Here is a 25,479-nt window from a genome sequence, read left to right on the forward strand (position 1 = left end):
GAAGGAGTAATGGCTCTAGAAGACTGAATTAGAGACATCAGAGAGGAAGGTTCACCCAGGCTGAGTCCTGACTGACAACCAATCAAAAGCACAGCTAAAATGAAGGCTGGTGGGTGTGACTGGAGACTACTTATCCAGGGGAGGTAGAGAATATCATGGCTTGGGACTCAGGTTGCGATTAACTTCTAGCCCAATGCTCTCATCAGATCCTAAAGCCCCCAAGGACATTTCATGTGCTTTCTGTGGTAAATAGGAAGGGTCTGGCTGATGAATGGAATTGACATGGCTGGATTCCAGCCCCCACCTCCCCCGTCAGCAGTCCGGAAGGGTAGAGGGAGGTTTAAGGACTAATGGGACACTGGTTAGATACATGGAGAAACTGGAGGTTTTGAGTACGGAAATAACAAACTACTTGCTCTTTGAACTTGGTGAGTAGAAGCGAGAGTGTTGAGGGAGACAGGGGTGCTGAAGGGGGCTGTGGTAAGTAGCACAGTAGAGAAGATGAGAGTGATACTGGAGATTACTCTTGCGCTGAAGGGGGCTGTGGTATCTGATGCAGGAATCTGGGCAGTTAGGATGCAAGCTAGCAAACGCTTAGGCAGGCAAAGGGAGGGATCTTTGTGGATGGGCTTAGGGTCTTAGGGTGTTTTTATGCCTGAGGTAGGGGAAATCTGTAGACAAGGACAGAAGCTCTATATGTGGTTTTATTAAAAAGAAAAAAAGGAAGAAAGAAAGAAAGAAAGAAAGAAAGAAAGAAAGAAAGAAAGAAAAGAGAGAAAGAGAGAAAGAGAGAGAAAGTGTTTTCCACAAACTAGAATCCACAGAATTTAGTCAAAAACGAGTTCAACAGAAAGGAGATTGAAAAGGCAGTAAAACAGCCTAGAAAATGAACAAGTGCATTTCCCCCTGTGGTCTCCCCTCCTGGCGTGATCACTGGTGTCCTGGTGGGTTTAAGGACAAGCCTCTAGGGCCTCCTCCACCAGGGCTTTGCAGTGGGTGGCTGCACCAGCAAGAGGTCAGAACTGTTTTCAGGAAGACCTAACAGCTATTTTAGACTTTTAAAAGAAGAGCTGGTTGGCCTCTCACCTCTCTCTCCCTGCCATGGGAAGGAGAGGAAGTGAATCTAAACATCAGGAGACTGAAGGCTGGAACACAGCCAGTCCTCAAAAGCTCCCCTTTGCCTGTCCACACATCACAGCTACCCAGAGAGCTTTTCACAGGCTGATCCCTGCTCTCTCCTAAGATTCCCATAAATTTCCCACTGGCTTGGGCCCAGACATTAACAGAATTTAAAAAAGAGAGTCCATGTAGGAGAACCTAACATGCAACCAAGGCTGACGACTATGGCCTTAAAGAACAAATCTTTAGGAATGCAGATATGGTGGTTACTGGACGTTGATTTCAGAGTAAGCGGTTGATGTTATCGATTTATCAGGAAGTTTAGAAGTCACATATACAGGGAGATTTGGAAAAGATAAATGTTCAGGATTAAGCTATTCTAATTAGGATATAGTATGTTTGCATGAATATATCAGACACTCTGGATTCTTTTGTAGCTCATTTGACCACAGCATTCCTCCGCTACAGCTTAATAATGTTAAAAAACCGATAATACATGTGACTCTTAACCGACCCAGAAATGTACTGTGATCTAACAGAGGTGATCAAAGGTTCTGAGAGAAGAAAGCATTTTCTTAGATGAGATTTAGAATAGGTTAGAAAATACATAAAGGGCTGTTTCTTAAAAGCATTGACAGCTATATATAAACAAGATAGGTTCATTTAACCCACAGTGCTGCTAGCATCCGCAAAGCTGAGCTAACACAGACTACAAGAAGAAGTCTCTGACGTCGTCGACTCGATATTTCAGTGGCAGGAGATGGACAGTAAATGGATGGGCTGAAATAAGGAAGTAAATGACCAGTGGTGTTAACTGCAGGTCTGAAGGAAGGGATAACAGAGATGGGCACTCAGGAGTACAGGAGGGGGAGGTGGTATAGGCTTGGTAGGAAGGGCAGCTTGATTCAGGAGGTAGCCATGATGGGACAGCTGACTGATAAGATGGGACCAGGTTGGTCAAGAGCCTCCTAAGACATGAAACCTGTAGATGTAAAGCCATGAGGCAGACACAAATCAGAATATTAAAGCTCAGGACCAATGTTGAACAGGAGGGGCACAGTTAGAAAAGTGCTGGGAAGTTGCATCTTGCAGAGCAAAGGTTGCAAAGTGAGGGTTCCAGATCAGCATCCTCAGTACCAACAAGGCCTTGAGCCCACTCAGCATGCCTCCTTAAAAGAGGCTGCAGGGATGGACCACTTATGTTTTATCAAAGCCCTCAGAAAACGTTGCTACACACTCAAGTGTCAGAACAGTGCTGTGGAACTAGGTCAAGAGCTTATATTTCATCCTCGTTGCTGTGTGCAAAAACTATTTTCAACATAGACTGACAGGCTCCGATTTACATTTTGGAGACAGCTGTTCTGGTAGCTGTTTAAAGAATTGTTTATAATGTGTGATAGTAGTCAGTGTTCCATCATTATAAAATATCCATATGATTAACTGGTAGCTGGTAGACTGCCCACTGTGTTCACACACTCAGGAGAATAAGGCTATAAAGCAAGTTCTGGGCCAGCCTGTGCTATGTAGCAGGATCCTGTCTCAAAGCTTGCTAGGTTGGAGAGCAGTAGTAGAGCAGTGGTAGACCCTGGCCTAGAGCTTTGGGTTCTGTCTGACCACTAGAGTGATCAAGGAAGGGAGGCAGGGAGAGGGAGCAAGGAGGACTCGATTCATTTTGGCTCTGATTTTCAAGGGTCCTGTGCCTGGTCAGGTGAACCCGTTGTTTGGGCCTAAGGTGGCAGTGATAAGGAGCACATATTGGAGCTGGCACACCCACCTCTTAAAGTTCCACCACCACTCACTAGTGTTACCATGGAGATATTCAAATTCCAAACCATAATAGGGGCCTTGCAGGTTTGGGAGCACCAGGACTTCAAGGAGGTAAGTTTGAATCTTTGTCTGTCCTCTGCACTCTATGTCCCCAGATTGTGTGTGTGTGTGTGTGTGTGTATGTGTGTGTGTGTGTGTGTGTGTGTGTGTGTGTGTGTGTGTGTGTTTTGAGATATGGCCATGCTAAGTTGCCTGGTCTGGCCTCAAAGTCCTGCTTGGAAGTTGTTTCACCTGTCTCAACACCTGTTGTTGCACCTGTCTCAACACCTGTTGTTGCAACTGTCTCAACACCTGTTGTTGCAACTGTCTCAATGCCCCAAGGAAGTGAGAGCTATAAACATGCACTACCATTCCAGGCTCTGGGGCTTTACCTTCTGACAGAGCCACATCCCTTGACCTCACAGACATCTTTTGAGCAACACTGAGGTAGCACATAGGGAAGGTCTGAAACTCAGTGGTTCCTTACCCAGTGATTGAGATCTCGTGCCATCTTCCTTCAACCACATTGCCTGTCTTCCCAGCCACATGACTTCTTCCTCCTATAATAGAGGTTGTGCCAGGCACTTGGGCATTACATCATTTGGCGCAAACACTGCAACATCTCAGAAATGCAAGTGCTAATGCTTGCCAGACTCTTGTGAAAACACCCAGGTCAGTTCCTTCCTCCAGAACAGCCTTTAAAATAACAGCGTTGATAATGTTATCTGGGCTGCCCTGACCACAGAGCTGGCTCCTTGTCATCTAAGCATGTGATATTTAAAGAAAGACTCCCGTGGTTTGGGGAGTTCTGGCAAATAAGTGGCCATGAACACAATAGAATTTGGAATGAGCCATAACCCTGACATTTACGAGTTAAGACCTTGAGCTGCGCCTTCTGCCTGCCAGGTCACTGGTCTCACCAGAAATACAAAGAACAAATGGACCCCAGAGGGCCCTACTCTTGGAGGATAGGCACCCAGTATGAGTGTGTAGCTCTTCATCTGGAAGATTCCATCACACTGACACATCATCAGTTTCCTTGTGTTTCAAGAATAAATAAATATGTTCAGGCGAGTGGTCGGTGAGTGCTGCGAAGAGCACACACGGGAAGGGCTATCCCTGATCGTGCCTGGCCCTCACTGGGCAGACTCCTACTAACCAAAGTCTTGGCGTCCCACACCTCGGGCTTGCTCAGTTGCCTTTCTCAGTGTGAGAGGTTGACTGACGGAAACCCAGGGCAACGGTGGGTTTCACAGCACAGCTCTTGCTGCACGTGAGCTTCTTTACTCATAGGAGAGATTATGAGAGTGAATTCAAAACCCAGAGTTTCCAGCCCCACCTTCGATTTCCCCAGGGTCTAGTTGTATATGAACCAGAGGTGGGAGGAGACGCTCAGGATTGGGGCAAGAGAATGTGTCTAAGATCAGGTGAGAGACATAGGGCAGAACGTTGTTACATGTTCAGGGATCCAAGATTGGAAGAAAGCTGGGCTCTAAAACTGCAGGAGTGAGCAGAGGTGGTTGCCCTGAGGTAGAATTACCAACCTCAGGATGGGAGTGTGGCTGGTTTGCCTCCTCAGGTCTCTTAAGGAGGTCTGAAAGGGAAAGGAGGGAGGTGTTAGGAGTGTAAAGCAAGGGGGTTTGACAAAAATCTGGATGAGTGTTGCTAATCTTGTCAATTTTTGCTGCTTAGGACATCATCGCAAGGGTTAGCGACCTAAGACAGTAAACATTTACACGCAAAACGGGGATTTGCACACAGTATTACATAAAACAAAATGATGCAGTTAAGGAAAAAAGAGGTGCACTCAGAGTTTTAAAAATATTCCTCTAGAAGAATATGTTTTATAGAAACGAACTTCTTATTCAGTGAAACTGTAAATAATTATGAAATGACTAGTTTAGTCTGTCCTAATTTTTTTTCATTCATTAGTCTCTTCAAACTTTTTTGTGTATCTGTCACTTAATTCAGAAAGTGTTTCATCCTGAGTTCTCTGCATTATGTGTGGTCTGCCTTAAAGTAGTGGAAATGTGGCTAGACTCGGCCCATCCCTTTTACCTCACGGCATACGCTGCTGCGGAACCAGCGTTTACTTAGTGAAATTATTCCTTCTTCTAAGATTTGTTTTTGTTTTTAATCATGAGTGTGAGTGGATGTCTCTGTGTGTGTTCATATGAGTGCATGTGTCCCCTGACACCAGAAGAGGGCGCCAGGTCCCTGGAGCTGGAGTGACAGGTGGGTATGAGCAGTCTGCTGTGGGTGTTGAGAATCCTGTGCAAAAACAGTGCTTTTAACCACCAAACTATCCCTCCGGCCTAAACTATTCTAATAAGGCTCATTGATCTCAGACAAATGTTCATTAGAACACTTGGTCTTTGTAAGGAAGTATTAGTGTATCACATCTTCATCAAGTCATATCTTTTCATATTCAATTATAAAAATAAACTTAGTTTTAAATATTAACTTTCAACTCAACTTTTCCTACTAGGTGCTATTGTTTGTTGATGGTCTGGCTGAATAGAGATTGACAACTGGTCCTCACCCTCCAAATGTTTCTTTAAGTGAAGTACTTTGTATTTATAGGGGTTTGTATTTTGAAAGTGATTGGTTTTGTTTTGTTTTGTTTTGTTTTTTCTTTTTTCTTTTTTTCGGAGCTGGGAACTAAAGTGATTGGTTTATTACAAAGAAAAAATTAGCAAATGGTCCTAAAAGTCTCAATTATGTTTGTTTTTATAATATAATATTAGAGGCATATGCATTGAAATTAGCTAAGAGAGCTCATTATTATACGTTAAACATTGCACATAAGAATTTTTTAATTGTTTCTGTACTATGCTTTTGCCAAATGACCGATTCCCCATCAAAAGGACCCAAGCATGAATAAAATTGGGTTAAATTAAACAACAAAAACAAAACAATACAAGTGGCTGTTTCTGTGATCTGTAGTTCTGGGAGGAGGTTGCTGCAAATGGCCACACCTGTGTCTCACCCAACTTCTAATTCTCTTGGAAGCAGCAGGGCTGCTTAGTTTTTAAGTACGTTAGTAGCACATTCTGCAAGCCACAGCAAGTCGCAGGCTGCCCTGCCTCGGCACTGGAGATGGGAGAATAAAACACAGATGGCAAAGGATGTCCGGGAGGGTCAAGGAGTGTGACCCCTTTACAGCAGACCCCTGTTTCTCCATGCTTGTTCTCTCTGCAGTGTAGAACTCGTGCAACATACCTTTCTGTTAAACAAACATAACCACAATGACTGTTTTAGGTGTGACGAGACATTCTCTCACAACTGCTATCTATGCCTTGTCCTTTTAGCACAAAAACATCCGAGCAGCACACAGGAAGTAAGTGCCGTGCTCCCACGACATGGTGCTTTCAGAAAGACGTGGCAGGCAAGGTAGGACCAAGGATGACAGAGATGAGTCACATGTTCGTTTTGATAATACTCGGGTGGTTTCCCTTCACACACCCTTACATCTAACTCTGCATTTTCTGTCTTTGGTTTGTTTTGAACTCAGCACTTTCTCTTCCGCTTCTTACAGCTCACTGTTAGCTTTTGCTGCAGAGCAAACTCCCTCTTGTTTTTTTTTTGCACTTCTCATTCTTCTCATTTTTTTTCTCCTTATTTCTTTTTTTTTTTTTTTTTTTTTTTTTCTTCTTGTTGTTCTTCTTGTCCTCCTTGTCCTCCTTGCTCTCGTTGTTGTTGTTGTTGTTGTTGTTGTTGTTGTTGTTGTTGTTGTTCTTCTTCTCCTTCTTCTTCTTTCCTCCTCTTTTCTCCTTTCTTCTCCTGATCCTTCTTCTTCTTCTTCCTCCTCTTCCTCCCCCTCTTCCTTTTCCTCTTCCTTCTCTTCTCCCTCCTCCTTCTCCTCCTCCTTCTCCTCCTTCTCTCCCTCTTTCCCCTCCTCCTCTTCCTCCTCTCCTCCTTCTCCTCTTCCTCTCCCTCCTCCTCCTTCTCCTCCTCCCGTCCTTCCCCTCCTCCTCCTCTTCCTCTTCTTCTTCCTTCTCTTCCTTCTCCTCCTTCTCTCCTTCTTTCCCCTCTTCCTCCTCCTCCTTCTTCTCCTCCTCCTCTTCTTTCTCCTCCTCTCCTCCTTCTTTTGTCATGGTTTCTCTGTGTAATCTTCTTCACTGCCCTGGAACTCTTTTTGAGGACCATGCTGACCTCAAACTCATAGAGATCCACCTGCCTCTGCCTCCCAAGTGCTGGGATTACAGGCATGCACCACCACCACCCAGCTAGACATTCTTAAAGATGGAAGGTAACTGTATTTCTTCGCGTAACAGGAACATCTCACCCATGGAATAGTTTGAAAGTCAATGTTGGAAGAACTCCTAAGACTTGGTCCATGCCACTTGCAGGGCACAAGGACAGCCTGCCTACTTATGAGAAGACCAGAGACACATCCATTAGGAAAGTGTGGAGGAAGTCTGAGATGACTTCAGTTTACACAGAGCTTATGGAAACAAAACAGGAAGAAAGTCTGTAAACAGTGAGTCAATGCAATTAAAGCACAAGGGAGTAGCTCGGCTCCTCGGGCCTCGCACGTGTCACTGTGCTGTGCTAAAGAATTTAATTAAAACTCTAATGGCAAAATTACAGAGCTAGATTCTCTCTGGGTCCCTTTCAGCCTTTAGTATAAATAGGAAAAGCTTGATATTAGTTAGTTCAGGCCGTATGTCTGTGCTACAGGTGAATAGGGTAATGATAGCAAGGCCATGCTGCTAATTATAGAGATGAGTGCTCTCTTGTGGGACTCTAGACTGGAGGGGAGGACCAGACTCCACCCTGACTTGATTTTCTTGCTCATTTTGTGTACTCTGTTAATGCATATGCACTCATTCCGGTGCAAGCCTAACAGTCCAGCGAAATATATAGCACTTGTAAAAGGAACTCTAAATCATTTCTTAAGAGATTAAATTTATTTCCTATGTGATTTTGGATGAATTCATTCTGTTTCTATAGTTTAGAAGGAGTGATCTTTGTTACTGCCTCTTGTTGGGGTTTTGTGAGAAGGTATTGTGTTAGTTATGTTGGGTTCTCCAGCAGAGAATTTGTACGATGTATGTGATCCATGGGGAGAGATCATTGTAAGGTTCTGGCTCCTGAATCCAGAAGTGAATCTAGAAGCTGAGAATTCTGTGAGCTTTTGTCTCTATTACAGGCTCTACAGGCTGGAGGCCTATCTAAAAGGCAGAGGCCTGAGAGCAGAGAACCAACGTGTGTGAACCCTTTCACACCTGAAGGTCTGAGAGTCAGAGTACCAGCAACTGAGAGCGGAGGAGAAAGAGCAGGCCCTTCCTAATCTGACCTGCGGGTCCTCCACAGGCTGTGGAATGCCCATGTACTAGAGAGAGCAGACCATCTTAATCAGTCCATGAGCACAAAGACTGGTCTGTCCTTGAAATACTCCTGCATCCATACATCAAAGGGATTCTTTATCACTTCTCTGGGCACCCCTTAGTTCAATCAAGTTTATGTGTCAGCCATCAAGAACATTTTCCCTTTTAGTGCTTTCAGTAGAAATGTGGACCACGTCGAGCTGTAGTCACTCCACACTGGATCCAAACATTTCAACCTCTTAACCTTCCCTTTAATTTTCAACCCCATTTTGTGGTCTGCAAAACGGGGGCTTAGAGAGTAGTTAAACTCCTCTCCTAAGGTTCCAAAGGCTAGCCAGGGGTTGAGCTGAGATTTAATGCCAGCCAGTGTACAATGGATCTCCAAGTGCAATCTCAGACCACCTCCAGCCACAGTTGCATCCACATGCTAGGAAAGCAGTTTCAGGCCCTCCCTAGACTTTCCAGAATGAGAAACTCAGAGGACTTATTCTACTGGTCTGTGTTTCAAGAGCTGCCCCAGTGAATCTAAGGTCAGATGCAGCTCAAGCTTGTGAACCAGGAGGCAATGGTGAGATGAAGGATTTTAGACTAACTAGAAAGAGATAAAAATTAAATGCTTCTAAAGCTCTTTACTGCTAATCTCTTTGAAGCAGGAAGTTGTGATAAAAGAAGAGAATTTTTTTTTTAGAAACCAACAAACTTCTTTTCCTAGGTACACACAGGCTTTCCATCTCCAGAACCCATGCAAAAAGCCAGGCTCAGTGCATGAACTTGTAATCCTACGGCAAAAAGGGAAAGAGACACCCATATATCTGCTTGCTTGTTTATTTCGGTGTATGTGTTGTATGCATGCATTATATGTACTTGTCAGTGTGTGTGTGTGTGTGTGTGTGTGTGTGTGTGTGTGTGTGTGTGCGCGCGTGCATGCATGTGTGCCTGCATGTGCATGCGTGTGCATGTGTGTGGCTGGCCAATCAGGTCAATGAGCTTCAAAAGTGCCTCTCTCAGGCCTTCCCAGCAGTAGGGCTTTAGGCCCTTCACCAACTGAGATTTCTTCCTAGCTCAGACAATGTAGATTACATTGAGCCCTTCTATGTGTCAGGAGCTGTGCACGCACAGCATTTGACATCCACCTTGAAGACCTCAGATAGTTGTGAGGGTGGGATGCCTGAGATTATTTCCCCGAGTTTGTAAGAAGGAACTGAGCCATATCTATCCGTCAGCACTTAATAAGAGTGTTATCCATAGTCCAGAACTGGCGGTTACTGAGGAGGGTACACATGAGGCATAGCTACATCCTTTCTGACACAGAATGGCTGCTGGCACAGAACTATTCGGGGTAAGTATGAGTATAAAATATATAATTAAAAGCAGGCTCTCTAAAACTCACTAATGGAAGCTAGAATCAAAGATCTGTTTGTAAGTACATGGAGTGTTTATGCCTACATTTTGGGAACCTTGGGTCTCATCCTTACCAAGCAGGTACTTTACCCCCGAGCTACATCCAGCCCCCACAGACCTGTTTAGCTCTTTTATTCGCCACTTACTCTTAAGTATTCTGGGCCATAATAATAATACTGCCAGGTTTATAGTCTAATTCTTTCAGGAAGATAATTATAAAGAAGATAAGGACAGAAAGAAATTATTCTTTCTATGTAATCACCCCTAAGTGCCCTTAGCAGCACCAGCCAGCTCCCTGCTGGTCAATAAAGTGAACCATAAGGACAGAGAAGCCTTAACCAGGGACTTTTCAGTTACTAATTGTTTGGGGAGGGGAAGTTAGATAAAATGAGCATAATGTTTCCTTTTAGTTGATGGAAGTAGACTTAATATCTTTTCAGCAAGAAAGCCTATCTTTTTAATAATTAACAGCGACTTCAATAAGTCATTAAGAGGGATATGATTTCTAGGTTTCTTTCTCTGAAAGCCACAGATAATAGCCAACTACATGGAGTCACACTTTGCTAAAGAGTGGGCGGAGTGTGTAGTTGGGCAGACACCTCCAGGGATTTGGGTTTTATCCTCTCCACAAGGTATCTCCACTGAGGCCAGCTCTCCAAGCCCCTGCACTGCCTCTTGCATGGTGTGTCTTCCTACAAGTACTCAAAAGAGAGAGCCATCCCTTTGATGCTGGGGAGGACATTGAAGGGGGTCCCTGACCTGAGCTGGTAGCGCTCTGGTGAATAACCAGAGCAGAGTGGCCAGGGCAGCACTTGCAAAAAAGAAAAGGTTTTCACAGCAAATGGTATTTAGGATAAAGTTGTTGCCAGAGAGTTCTTTGCGAAGCTTAACATGCAGAGTGAAGGGGTGCGTTTAGAGCTGTTTAGAGCTGCACAGAAATGGCCCTAGTTTGGCTTTGCTACCCAGAGATGTGACCTTGAATCTGTGTTAAACTCACTGTGCACAAGCTCCCTTAGTTCAAAAGGGAATGAAAGATACCTTCCTAGCTTTGCCTTTATAGGCACAAATAAGAGGGATCATTTTAGAATGTAATTCACACCTGTAGGAACTTCACACCTAATTACAAGGCATTTTCTGAGTCCTTTTTGTGATGTGTAAATTGTCCATCTGACCCACCAATTTACTGTTCCCAGAGCATCGCAGGCACATTCTGATTTGTAGGCATTTACACTCTGCCTATTCTCATTCATATTTATTCCTCCATATTCTGTCTATCTCTGTCTTGGTCTCTCTCAGTGTCTGTCTATGTCTCTCTGTCTCTCTGTCTCTCTGTCTGTCTCTCTCTCTCTCTCTCCCTCTCTCCCTCCCTCCCTCCCTCCCCCCCCCCCTCCGTCTCTTTTTCTGGTGTTGTTCTTCTTTCCTGTCTTATGAATGTTCTTGCTGGACCATGGCCCAGAATGTTCTGCACCTTCTCAAGACTCCCCCACCTCCCAACTTCCTCTGTCACAGACATTTGGCTAGGTTTTCCCTCTGGTTCATATGGTGTCTCTGTCTTGGTGGTCTGAAGGACTCAGCACCTCTTCTCCTGTTGGGAGGGCCGCATACTGAGACACCATGAACATGCTGCTATATTCCAAGGCTCACTGCTCACCATGAGATTGCTCTTGCTGCCTGTCCCTTGCACATGAAGAAGAGGTCTGGAGCCAGCATTGGTCCCCAGCTCCAGCCGGGACTGTGCAATTTGAGACCCAGTGGGAGCTATTCCAGAAAACGAAGAGCAAGAGTTTATGGAACTGCTACAGAGAGCAGTTTCAGAGGCCGTGCCATTGGCCACACCATTAAGAAGAAATGTGTACATGCAGGAAAATGTACATGAAAGGCCAGTCTTTTCAGAATCCTTTTAGTATTTTCATATTCACAGAGCAAGAGTTGAAAGTGATCTTTGTTACGTTCACCTTTTCAGATACAAGTGTTTCTTATCACTATTTTTAATTACTTGGTATAATGAATTATTCTGAAACAAATTTTAATTAGAGGTGCTTACCATAAGAAAGGATTTATCAATTTTCTATCATACTTGAAATACATATGTTCTTTGTAGAATTTGAAGGGACAGGAGAGGTTGAAACAGGCCATGTTTCTCTGATATTGATAGAAATATTTATTATAAAGCCTACTCACTTGCTCCCAGAGCTTAGAATAAACAGCCCCCTTCAATTTACCCTTCTCTTAGTTACTCTGATAACTTTTTTGACTAACAAGTTCCCTGTTGGAAGTTATTGTGAGTAACTTCTCACTTTGCCAGAAAGCACGTTCTGTTGGTGCTCTGTCTTCTATGTGTGGAGATGTGCTGTTGAGTACTTCAACAATCTTTTCTTTATGCTGCTTCTGTGAAGAATCAGGGTCTACCTACAGCGGCATCCCACGACAGCACTAAGACCCAGGGAACCTGATCACCCATTTACTTGGAAGTACTTACCTCCGAGACACTGAGGGGAGAGGACAGAAACAGAAAGGGAGGTGCTAGTTTCTCCAGTTGACTAACCTCATACATTAAGCCGCAGAGATCAAGCATCTTTATCTGGGGTAAAGAAGAAAACAGAAAACTACTGCGTTTGATGAACCCGAGATAAGCCTTTGAGAACAGTGTGTCCCTTGCAAGTAACTGAACTTAGAGTTCCCTTCCTCCCCAGGTTCTGATCACATTGAAGTCACCCCTGTCCCACAAAGGTGAGGACACTGCCAAGACTTGTGTCTTAGTCTCTTCAGACTACTGTAACAAAATGCCACACAGTGTATATTTTTCACACTTCCTGCAAGTCCAAGATAAAGGCCCAGACAGATGGGTATCTGCCAACCTCCTTGTCACAGTATCTAGAAGGTACTTACATCAGGCTGAGTCTTCATGCGGAAGAAGGGTAAACGGCCTCGTTCGAGCCTGTTTTATGTGTTCTGACCCACTTGTCCATACCCAGAGTTTACTTCGAATCACCACCATTTTAGGAGACAGGAATACAATATATGAATGTGTCAGGGAGCAAATAGCTAAGCCATAACACCTTGTTAAACAGCATCAGACCAACTTCATATCTGCGAAAAATACAACTTAAAATTCAGGATGGTAGGTTTACCATCCTCGCTGGGTTTCAGTAGCCTCCAACAGACTCCTAACTGGAGGTCTTGTTCATTTCTGAGGAAGTGTTCATTTCTGAGGTAGGGGTAAAATGAAAGAAGCAGATTACATCTTCCACTTGACACTAGATTAGAGCGTCATTCATATCTCACAGTCCTAGCTGAAATGAGCACTTCAAAGGTTTGCAGTTGGTCCTTAAGAGACTTTCATTTCTGTTTCTATGAGATATGGGAGGACGGATAAACAAGAAGTCTCTCATCTTTAATACCTGCTTAGTAACTCACAGGCTTGCCCTCCTGCCCTGATTGTGATCTCCATGTGCGACTCAGGGCACAGGCTCCTTACCAGGTCCAATCTCTCCAGCTCAGTGCCCCTAACCATCAGTGAAAGGGAAGAAAACTCAAACTGTGTTGAACAATTTTTCAAGGAGAGAGGTGAAGGAACAATTCATTTCTGGCAGAGAAAGTACTAGCAGACAAAAGAAAGATTCTGTCATAAGCCCTGGTTACATATGAGAACACAGGTCACTCAAAGCCAACAGGTCACCAGGAAGTCTCCAGGCAGTGTAGGAGCAGCTGTACTCTCCAAAAGTCCCACCCCAATCACTCCTTTACTTCTTTTGTAACCACAAGGAGCTCTGGAACCTTCTGAGGACCATGTGCAAGATGCACAAACTCCCTCCCCTCCAGCCTGCCTACTGTCTCCATAAGAAACTACCAATAGGAAAAATCTCACCAGGATCTTACAAAGGCAGTCACAGAGCTGACAGTTCAGAGCGATGGACACATCTGAGTAGAGGGAACAGACACACACCCTTTTTCAGTGACTTGGTCTCTGTGCCAGTCACCGCATGGCATGAGTGTTGGCAGAGACTGGCTTGGGAAGAGAGACATCTAAGCAAGCTCAAGCCGACCATGACATGAAAAACTAACTTTTAGTGAGTCTAATTCAACAGTGATTTATACATTTTGCGTTTTGATTATGCATAGATTCGTATTCCAGGTCGGGGGAAATACGTACATACCAGGAATGTTGTTTTTTATAATTCAAAAAGATTAAAACACAGACATAACTCTGCCAATCCTTCTATTACCTGCTTCCTCTTTGGCAACTAGCCAGACATCAGTTAGGATCAGTGTTCTTATCTGTAAAATAGGGTTGGTTGTTTATATATTAATTGTTTATTTGATAACACATAGTCTCTACTAGGAACACTAAGAATTATTAATGTCTTATAGTAACAATTGTAAGTATTGACTTTGTTCACATTGCACTGTGCTTTTGTTTTATTTTAGTAAGATGGAGTCTCATTAGATAGCCCAGACTGTCCTACAACTGTCAATCTCCCTGACTTAGCCTTCCAATCACTGCTATTACAAGTATGTGTCAGCATGACTGGCTTTGGTTAGTTTATGTGTCAAATCCTCTAGTACCTAGATGTATACTGTAGGTATACTGATATTACTCTCTATTTTTAGTAATGAAGAAATGCATTTCTAATCGCCGTGTTTGGGTTATATTCATCTGATCATAAAGCTGTTTCTAGGGATCATGAGGTATTTTATGCTTTTATATTTTTGTCACCATCAAAAAGAAGCTATAATGTACATACTGCTAGATAAAATAGAGATAGGATTTTAGATTATAGGGGAAACGGCAACATAGGAAAATGTGCTAAATTAAGAACATCTAGTGTGAGCAACAGATATCCCAAGAAATTGGAAGAGATTAGTTGCAGGTGCACTTGAGGTTTTCTGTTGCCAGAGTACAAGGGAAAAGGAATGGCCATAGGTCACTGTGTCCATTGCTTTGAAGGAAATCAGCACATCACTAGGGTCTACTTTCTGCTAGTATCTGAATGAATGTTCCCTCTTTAAAAAGCCAGTCCTACAAAGATAGCAAAAATACACATTAAAGGAAAGACAGCATCTTCAATAAATGGTGTTGGGCAAATATGTAGAAGAATGAAGCTAAGTTCTTATCTCTCTCCATGCGCAAAATGCAACACTAAATGGGTCAAGAACCTTAAGGTAAGACTTCACACCTAGAAACTGCTGAAGGAAAATGTACGCAGTCTATTTCTATAGAGAGACTCATGTAAGGACTTTCTGAATAGCATTCCGGTGACACATCAGTCCACAAATGAGATAACGTGAATCTAAAAGGCTCTCTCCCAAAAGGGAACTGTCACTTGAGTAGGAGGCAACCCACAGAAAGGGAAACTTTCCTTCCATACATCTGCCAAGATTATTAGTGTCTTAGGGTTTTTATTGCTGTGAAGAGAAGCCATGACCACAGCAACCCTTATGAAGGAAAACGTTTCATTGGGACTGCCTTACAGTTCAGAGATTTAGTCCCTTATCATCGTGGTGGGAAGCATAGTGAGACTCAGACATGATGGCGGAGAAGGAGTTGAGAATTCTACATCTGGATCTACAGGCAGCAGGTCTTCCTGGGACTCTAAGCCACTGAACCTGAGCTTGAGCTTCGAGGAGAAAAAAGCCCAGCCCCTAGTAACACATTAACATACTTTTTTTTGTTGACAAAGCCACACCTTCTCCCACAAGGCTATACCTATTCCAATAAGACCACACCTATTCCAAAAAGGCTATAACTCCTAATAGTGTCATTACCTATGGACCTATGAGGGGCATTTTTATTCAAACCACCACAATTACCATCTAGACTATACAAAGAACTAATAAAAACATAAGCATCAAGAAAACGAACAAAAAGTAGGCTATGAAACTGAACAGGAAATTCTCAAGCAAAGAAATACAGATGGTTAGCAAATACTCTTAAACACATCCAGTAGCCTTAGCCATCAGGGAAATGTAGATTCAAACTATATTAAGATTCTATGTCACCCCAGTCAAAAGCCATCATCACAAAATCAAATAATAACATAGATGTGGGGAAATGAGACCCGGCACACTGTTGGTGGGAAAACAAACTAGAGCAAGCACTTTAGAAAGTCAGTCTGAAGGTTTGTCAAGAAAGTAGAACTCCCGTATGGCCTAGCTATGCCACTCCTAGGCATATAACCAATAGAATCTATATCCTGCTATAGAGGTAATTACATACCCATGTTCACTACAGTATCCAGGAAAGGGAAGTACCCTAGATTTCTATCATCCAATGAACAGATAAAGAAAATGTAATACACAATGCATTTCTATTCAGAGTTGAGTGAATAAAAGCAGCACAGAATTAGTATCAGAGAAATTGGTTCGAATTTCAGGTTTGTAACTCATTGGCTAAGACTTTGAAGAAATCATTATACTGTGAACATTTTCTCCCATCCATAAAAAAATCTATTGACTCTGGTCCTAGCCACTAACCTCATGTGGGTCTTGTTATTAAAATCATAATAAACATTGTGCTCCTCTACTGCCCACCAGAGTTCAAGAGCGTCACAGTTCTGGTGGCTCACAGAGATCATATGACACATTTGTGACGTTGTGGCAAATCTACTAAAATCTGGCCGAGTTCTTGCTTGTTTTAAATGAGGTAGTAGTGTGTGTGAAGTGCGTGATGCAAAACAGTAAATTCATTCACATCTGATCTCTCCTGTTCATTGATTCAGCGTTCACTGTGTGCCAGCGTGTTGCTTTCTTTTGTTCTTTGGCTGTTCCTTGAGGTTAGTGTCAGTTTAGTTTCAGATAGAGAGGAAAACTTAAGTTTAAGAAGGTTAATCAGTATGGCCACCCAAGATGCTTCAGCAGGTGTCTGTGGATAGGAGCTTGGAGTGTCCACACCTCTGTAAGCACCTCCTCCTTCAAATGTCTTGGTGCCAGTTACTTTTCTGTTGCTCTCTAAAGCACCGTGACAAAAACAACTTAAAGAGTTTATGTGGGCCCGTGGTTCCAAGGGGATATGAGTCTTTCGTGACAGAAGCTGCTGGCATGGTGGCTGGATTAGCAGGTTGAGAGCTCACATCTGGAACTGCAAACAAGAAAGAGAGAGAGACAAGAATAGTTCATGGTTTTGAAACCTCAGAGCCCAACCTCAGAGCCCAGCCCCAGTAAAATCCTTCCTCCAGCAAGTTCACTTCCTAAACCTGTCCAAACATTGCTACTATCCGGAGACCAAATAGACCAAACATCTGAGCCTATGGGGGGCATTCAAATCACCATAGCCCTCATTCTCAAAAAGTGTAAAAGTGCGATGTAATGCAAAAGCCCCCACCCTATTCTCTCCTCCATATCTGAATCTTCCCAAACAGACACAAACAGAAAAGAGGAGTCCTGTATCATTCCTGTATCAATAAAGTGGAATTAAATCACGTATGAGCCAATCCAGAAAAGCTGGCCATCGCTGGCCATACTCTTCCCTAGATTGCATTGCAGAGTCCATGGTGTAAACATGGACATTGGAGTTAGCTAGGGTAATTGGTGGAAGACAGGCAGGAAAGAGAGACAAACTATAAATGTACCTTGAAATCAAAGTTATGAGGCTAGGGAGATGTGTCAGTGGTTAACAGGTTTGCTGCCCAAGGAGTTTGATTTTTCTGCCACCCACTTTTGGAAAGCAGAAGTGGGGCATCTCCCAGGTAGGCTGGCTAGCTAGACCAGATAAATTGGCAGACTCTGGGTCCAGCAGGAAACCCTGCCTCAATATATAAGCAGTCAATGTAAACTCCAGGCATCAACTGTTGAATCTCACATGCATGCAAACACACGTATATCTGTAACCATACACATGAGGTACACACACACACACACACACACACACACACACACACACACACACACACCACATCTGCTATCTAGGTACCCATCCACCTACTCTCCTTTTTATTCAGCTGGCTGAGTGTTCTGCAATTCCTTTCGAGAGGAAAGGATATTAAATTTTATTTGACAGAACACCTTTTGAAATAGAAAGAATGTAGAAATATTACTAAGCTAAATCAATTTGAATATTTTTTTAGGTTATGCTATTGAATACTGTGAAGATAGCATACACTAAAAACTAGCATACAACTTAATCAGGCACTCCATGTTTGATGAGATGGGAGGTGTCTCTAGAAGCCTCGAGTGGCACCCTGCCTTCTGAGCAGGGATCCTAGGGCCAGAAATAGATTCTGCCAGCAGCGCTGCCAGCCAGAGTGATGCTTCTGCCTCTCTCAAGAAAAGTGGCCTCTGGCTGCCACTTGTTCAGAATTTCCACAAGAATTCCTGGCCCATTTCAGCCTGCACTCTCTGTAGCCTAAAGTAAGAGTTGGGCCTGACAGCCAACCAGGCCCTTGAGCTTCAAGGGGTAGCTTCTCACCAGAGAATTGAAAACACAGCTCCCAGGAAGAAGTTCTGTTAAGGTTTGTTTTCTTACTAGCAGATTCAATTACTATCTATTAACTGGAAAACAAATAGATTTGCAAAGGAGACAAAGGCCAGCTTCCTTTTACAGTCTCCTCCACAGTTCCCTGGGTGGTAGACAATGTACCTGGCCATGAGTCTATGATATCATTAAGTTGGTCTGGCCAGGGAGCCACAGCCTGAGTTCCAGTCTAAAAGTGCCCATGTGAAATTGAAAACTGCTGTTGGAGAGAAAGAATAGATTGTGTGTATTTACCTCCAGTAGAGGCTCAGTGCTTAGTTTGTGGTAAGTAGGGATACTCCCTTTCAGCTGTCTGTCACTTAGTCCAGATTTGAGTTCTGAGCTGTCCTGGGTAGATTGGATGGATCTGGTCAGGTAACTTCCCGGCTGAGTCAAGGAGCTCATTGTGGGCTTTTATGTTCAATGCTTTAAGCATCAGTCAGGGATTCTCTTTAGGTCCCTGGAAAATATCTACCCTGGCCACTACTTCTCACAATAACAAATAGGGAATTATCTCACGAACCAGATGGGCCATTTATAAATATTTCTTTATCTCGTTTTGGTTGCTAAGGACCCCAGAGGCAAACAGGTTTTGTTGTCTAATTGTAGGGGATCATCCTGCACCTGTCTGTCTCTGTGGGTTTCTACAAGTGGGTTTTACTCTATTTCACCATTCTACTGTATATTGCTTCTTCTTGATCAATTTTATTATCTTGTTTTGGTAGAAAGCTGCTGCTGCTGCTTCTCCTCTTTCTCCTTCCCCTTCCCTTTCCCCTTCCTTCCCCTTCCCTTTCCCCTCCTCTTCCTCTTCCTCCTCCTCCTTTTTCTCCCTCTCCCTCTCCTCTGTCTTCTTGTGCTTTCCTATTTTTTCTTTTTTTGTTTGTTGGTTTTGTTTTTCACTTTTAAGATCCCCAGAATTGAACCAAGGCTCCTGAGTATCCTAGCTGAATGCTTTTCCACTGAACCTCATCCTTAATTGACAGATTTTTGTTTTGTTTAGTTTTGTCTTGCTAGGTTGCACAGGCAGGAATTGAATTTGTGATCCTTTCATCTTAGCTCCTGAGTAGCTTAGGTTACAGGCGTATGCTATCATGCTGTGCTAGAGCAACTTCTTTACATGGGGCATTCAAATGGCACCCTTAGCCCAATGGAGGCTCCTAGTCAGTCCCTCTGATCCACCCCAACTTTTGAAGTGAGTATGTATGAATTAGGAACAGATGTCCCTTCTTCCACACAGCCCACCTTAGTTAGTTTCCTCGTGTGTCAGCTTCTCTCCCCTGAAGTTCCAGAAGAACTGATGGATCTGAACTGTTGCCATTCCTTCTGTACAAACAAGTTCCTTTTTGTTTTTGTTTTGTCTTTTTTAAAAATACTGTCCTGTAGAAAAATATTTTATTTGATAAACATTATTTGTCCATTTATCCTTTCATGAATGAATTAGTTTTAAATTGATTTTGAAGTAAATACTTCAAATGCAAGAAAGCCAGAGATGCACAGGTCATTGTAAGGTCTCTCATGAATGTGACTCTCTAGAGGGTGTGAGCCAATCAGTGGGGGGGGATGACAAAACAGCAGACTGGGTTTGGTGCTAGCAAGGAAGTAAGCAGGATATTGTGACAGGAAGCGAAAAGCATAGTTGAAGGTTGGAGCTCCTCTGAAGAGAGGATGGATTGATCATTAGAGTGATAACTGAAAAATGATGAGCTAGAGACACCAAGGGGAGGAGAGAGACATTTTTGAAAACATGAAGCTAGAAGTTCAGAGGCCTTGAGGCTTTAAGGAAAGCAGTTCCATTGCTAATGAGCAAAAAGGAATAAAGAGCAGGAAGCCGCTAAAGGTCAACAGGAAGGACCGGATCCTTTAGACCACTGTAGTTGAAATTTTACCCTAAGTATAATGGGAATTCATTAACTTAGGGTTTATTTATATAACTGGCTGCTGTGGGGGTAAACAGTATCCATAGGAGTGGTGACAAATGTTTGGACCAAGGTCATGGTGGTAGAGATGGACTTAGTTGAACATAAAACTTCAGTGCTGGGAAAGTAGACTTAATGAACATGAGGAGAAAACACAAGGAAGAACAAGGCAAGGATGACTGTCAGTCTCAGTGAATGAGCTGGGAGGTGAAAAGCTAGAGGCACCAGTAACATTTCTTGAAGTAAGGACAGTTTGTGATGGTAGGGAAGCTCAGAGAGGAGAGAGGGAACCAAGACGTCAGATCGGGACATGTCAATTTGAAACATCCGTGGATGGCCACTGAGGAGTTAAATGTCTGACATGGATCTCACAGGCCATTAGGCTGCTATTTTAAATGTGAGAGGCAGGGGTAGTTTGTCAGTATTGATGCCATGGAGTTTTATAGAAACCTAGGAGCATGATGGGAGGGACACATCCAAGAACCACGTCATAAAGGACATACAGAGTTTGGCTGTGTAAGGAAAAGGCAGGAAAGAACATCAGAGGAATGGGGCATGGTCAGGGTGTGGAGAGAGAAGGTCTTTCAAGAAAAAGAGACTGTCAACCACTCAGAGGTTAAATCACACACATAGTGCCTAACAATTGTTCATAGTTGGTTACCATGGCTACAACATTGTGTGCTGTAACTTAGTGAGTTGTGACTCTGATCTGTGTACCTTGCATACACACTTTGATTAGGTTTGGTTCTGAAACAAATTAGGAGGAAGCAAATACACAACGGTGCAGCTGGTTTTTGTCCCCAAAGGCAGAAGTCTTTCCTCACCTTTGCCTCTATCAGATTCACTGATCTGTCCCCAGTTCTCAGCACTGTTATGGACTTCCCAGTACCTGGTATGGTGTTGAATACACGCCGTGATTCTTTGCTAGAAAACTACCCAGATTTAAGTTCATCTTTATTCAGGGATGCCAGGCCCCTGCATTCTGCCACCTTATGGTAGCCGTCTCTTGACATTGGATTTACCGTGATGAATATTATTGTTTTCCTGGAATTTAGAAAGATAACTTTGGATGGATGAAATTAAGAATCTGAAATACCTTTCTTTAAATGTTAATCTTGTATTTTTGCTGTTTATTTACTGATGTCTTTATCCATGAGGGAAAGGACAGATTCCCAATTGTTTGCATTGTAATGAGCTAGGAAGACATCTTTAGATCATGTGAAGGATGCCTAGGTTTGTTGAAGCACAGAGCCATGTCTCGGTATTACACAAACATAGGGCACAGAGCATCTGAGTTCATTTCCGGAACATCCTTTTTCTCTCACTGACAGAACTTTCCTGGTACTCCTAGACGTAATTAAGCATTTATTGGGCCTAGGGTATATCTACTGTAGTGTGCGAGTTTGGAGATCACTCCTTCACAAGGGAAGCTTTGATTCTGTGGTTTTCATTGAGTTTCTGAAGACAAAGTCCACAGCAGTGGGACACAATGCGGTGTCCATCAGAAGCCCTGGGGGGTCCTGTATGGAGGGCAAACAGATTACAGTTTATTTTCAGGAGCTCCTATCCAAGACCTTCACAGAACTCTTTTCTGTATAAACCAAGAACATTGATGTCACTAATTTCAAACATGTTACAGAGGAACATTCTCTGTTAAAGAGATCAGCTTTTTAATATAGAGAAAGAACACACAGTGTTCTAAATAAAAATGTTCAAGGGGCCAGTCCTTGGTGTCCTTTAATCCCAGCACTTGGGCAGAGGCGGGTGGATCTCTGAGTTTGAGGTTGTCCTGGTCTACAGAGTGGGTGAGTTTCAGGATAGCCAGGGCTGCACAATGAAACCTGTCAGAAGAGAGAGAGAGAGAGAGAGAGAGAGAGAGAGAGAGAGAGAGAGAGAGAGAGAGAGAGAGAGAGAGAGAGAGAGAGAGATGCCAAACTAAACCAAAAAGAAACGTTCAACAATGTCATCAAAATGGAGTTGTTAGGATGCAGATACAGAGGGTGCCTGCCTGTGGTGCTGTGACTAGAGGCAATGCTGTCAGTTACAAAGAGCCCCCACTTCTTTTTAACAGGAATCTTTCGTGTTTGAGCCCAACTGCCTCTTCAAAGTGGATGAATTCGGCTTCTTCCTGACCTGGAAGAGTGAAGGCAAGGTATGGCATAAGAACAGGGGCTTGTCCTGCCTGCTGTCCAGGTTAAGCCATTTCACTTCCCAACAGGTAGACCAAGCACCTCTTGAGGGCGTGGAGACTACACAAGCATTCCCTTGAGCTTCTTCCCTATGTACTTCCTGTCCCACACTGAGGACACCTGGGAATTAAAGATGCAGTTTAACTCTCAGAGATTCAACAGGAAGAACAAAGCTGGCATTTTAAAAAGAGCTACAAGTCATTGGGAAAAAGAAGTTACATTGTTCTAAAAGCTTAGACAAAGCAGATCTGATTTAATCTAGAAAATAATTTTCAAGCTGAAACCAACAAGTGCCTTGAATGAGGTTCCTTAGAGCCTGGGGAAGGATCGGATTGCAGCACGGCACTCGCATTTAGTGAACACTGGAGTCGAACCAAGACAGGTGGAGTTGGCAGTGCGTAAAAATTAGCATTATTCCTACTTAAGGTTATGTAGATAGATAGATAGATAGATAGATAGATAGATAGATAGATAGATAGATAGATAGATAGATAGATATTCAACAATACAGAGGCAGTATGTGTATAAATGCAGTAATATTTTGTAAACATCTCACTAATCATTCAGAATTACATTCATATGTATGTAACCATATTTTCGTAAGTAAACACACACACACACACACACACATGAAATAAGAAGCTTGTCTTTTCTTTCTGGTCATTAGACATCATTGCTGTTATTTGGTTTGCATTTGTATGAACAGCATTGATATTGTATTTAGAAATGTTTGTTAATACTCTGTGCCATGAGGCTGGCAGAGTTTACGTTCATCGCTGGGGTATATGCTCTCTCTTCAGGAAGGACAAGTGCTAGAATGTTCCCTCATCAACAGCATTCGGCTGGCAGCCATACCAAAGGTAAATGCAATTGGCGTTATTCTTCACTTTTATTTTATTTATAGTGTGTAAGTGCGTGTGTACATGAGTGTGTACAGGATGTTGTTAGGATGAAGTGAGTGTGCATGTACTATATGTTCCTGTGGAATTGGTTCTGTCTGTCCAACTTCACATGGGTTCTGGGAATAACACTCAAGTCCTCAAGCTTGGACAGCAAACACTTTTACCCTCCGAGCCATCTTGCTGGCCCTGCTGTGCTTTTAAACATAGATTTACAAGACTTGAGAAATGATCTCTGGAATTCTGGTTGATTTCTTAACTGCCCCAAAGTCATCAGCTTGGATTTAAGAATGGGCACAGAGTGGACTTTTCATCTATAACTCTTAGGTGACTTGGAGTACATTATTTGGATTTCAGTTACATTAGAAATGTTTTAACCCTTGAGCCTAAAATCATTGCATGGTGTCAGTATCAGAGAGACAGATTTCTTCATCTAGAAACGAATTTTATAAACTCTCCACATTCCCTGGAGTCAGCCCTTCATGTGTGACTGATGAATGTGGGGGTTTACATGGCTGAGGCACCCAATATTTCTTTATCTGTGCACTCAAGACACTGGTGCACACACACAAAGCTTAGCTTACCTCTGAGAGGGAAGCATCCAGAACACAGAAATCAGTGATCTTCAGAGGTTGCCGTGTTTGGATTAGAGGCTGTCTGCATAGTACCTTGAGGAATTTCAGAGGTTTCTCTTCATAGACAATTCTACCACATTATTTATTTCCCTCAGCGTAACTTCCCTGCATGTTTTCAGATTTCCAAAACAAAATTCTATTCCCGATTGTTTGTTTTTATTTGCCAGTTGGCCTTTCATGTTAGCTAAGGCTTCTATGTAACTACTTATTGGAATTTCCTCTGGAAAACAAGTGTGGTATTTTATGTAGGAATTAGGGTAAACTTTCACAGCTTTCCTTCCATGTGAGGATGCGTAGTTTGTAGAAATGCAAATGCTTGGCCCTTGTATCCAAGCTACTTGAGAGTCTTAGCTTCATTTCCTGAGAACAGCCTGTGGCAGTGACTGTGTTCTCATTCCTGGTACGTAAGCCCATGTTCTGTAGTGAGGCCCCTTTGGATACTCGTGGACACAAGCACACACCTGTCACCGTCTTTCCTGGACATCACCAAAGCTGAACTTCTCTGGGAGTGACAATCAACATTCAGACAAGGAGGCTGTTCAGACAGGTTCAGCTGTTAAGAGCGTTGGCCACTCTTCTAATGGACCCCATTCTAGTCCCAGAGCACACATGATAGCTTTCAACTCTCTGAGCACCAGGCACACAATCATAGACATACATGACATCAAAACAAATAATTGAGATTTATTTTAAGAAGATCCACACAAAAGACTATTGAGCCAAGGTGATTTTTTTTTTTAAGTATAATGCTGTTCTGAAGCGGTTTAGTGTGCACTGTAATGCTGGTTTTATCATGTTAGACTAATGCTACTTCCCTGGGGTTTGAAATGCAGCACGGACCATTTCCCTTTAGGTATATTTTTACACCGAGTGTGCTTTTTTTCCACCGCATTTTTTCTCTACACTCTGCGACCTAACATATTTTTTTCCTATTTTTATACATTGACAAGGATCCCAAAATCCTGGCTGCTCTCGAGGCTGTTGGAAAATCTGAAAATGATCTGGAAGGGCGGATATTGTGTGTCTGCAGCGGCACAGATCTGGTGAATATTGGCTTCACTTACATGGTGGCTGAAAACCCAGAAATAACTAAGGTAACATCCCAACGGCCTCCCTCCCTAATAAGTATATGTTGTGTGTACACGTGCACAGCTTTTTAACGTTCAATATAACTTTAAATGTGAAATTGAGAATTGTATGATCATTTTAATCTTTTAAAAGCCCACTGCTCTGCTGGGATATTTGTATAGAAAATTCAGCAACCTGAATGCCTGCATCCCTTATCGCTCTTAGAGGTCAACCCCTGATTACCTGGCACGGTATGTCATTAGAAAGCTAGCTCAGGCCTTCTATAACTTGAGTGTGCCCAGGTATCCCTGGGATCGATAGTTCGGAGTTAGAAGACAAGAGATTCCTTTTCTGTTAAACTCCAAGAACCACAGTTTGAGTATCAAATATCTTGGTCAGTCATGCCCACAAGAAACAGAATGTGAACCATATATATGATTTAGGAATAGCTGGGTGGGAGAGAGCAAGCATGGCGTGGATAATGTTCTAGTATCAAAAAAATGGTATAAAAATATAAAAAGGTAATGAGTGGCTCAGTAGTGGAGACTATACCAATCATGTTCAATATCCTGGGTTTTACCCTCAGTGCCAGAGACCAACATGGGTATAAAGTATGGTATTTAACCCAACATATCCTGAACATTGTTGTTTTAGTATGCTATAA

The 25,479-nt window shown here is 42.9% G+C and overlaps 1 protein-coding gene across 4 annotated transcripts in view; it reads left to right on the top strand.

Annotated features, from left to right (window-relative positions):
* Plcb4 (phospholipase C beta 4) overlaps positions 1-25,479 on the top strand; it is a 139,775-nt gene that overhangs the window by 7,742 nt on the left and 106,554 nt on the right. For all 4 annotated transcript variants that reach the window (XM_032904285.1, XM_032904283.1, XM_032904286.1 and 1 more), the window contains exons 2-4: positions 22,096-22,176; positions 23,014-23,073; positions 24,698-24,841. In XM_032904285.1, coding sequence (XP_032760176.1) covers positions 22,096-22,176; positions 23,014-23,073; positions 24,698-24,841 — 285 coding nt within the window. The remainder of the gene's footprint in view (positions 1-22,095; positions 22,177-23,013; positions 23,074-24,697; positions 24,842-25,479) is intronic.

The sequence above is a fragment of the Rattus rattus genome, chromosome 5 (assembly GCF_011064425.1).
Source record: "Rattus rattus isolate New Zealand chromosome 5, Rrattus_CSIRO_v1, whole genome shotgun sequence".
Taxonomy (NCBI): domain Eukaryota; kingdom Metazoa; phylum Chordata; class Mammalia; order Rodentia; family Muridae; genus Rattus; species Rattus rattus.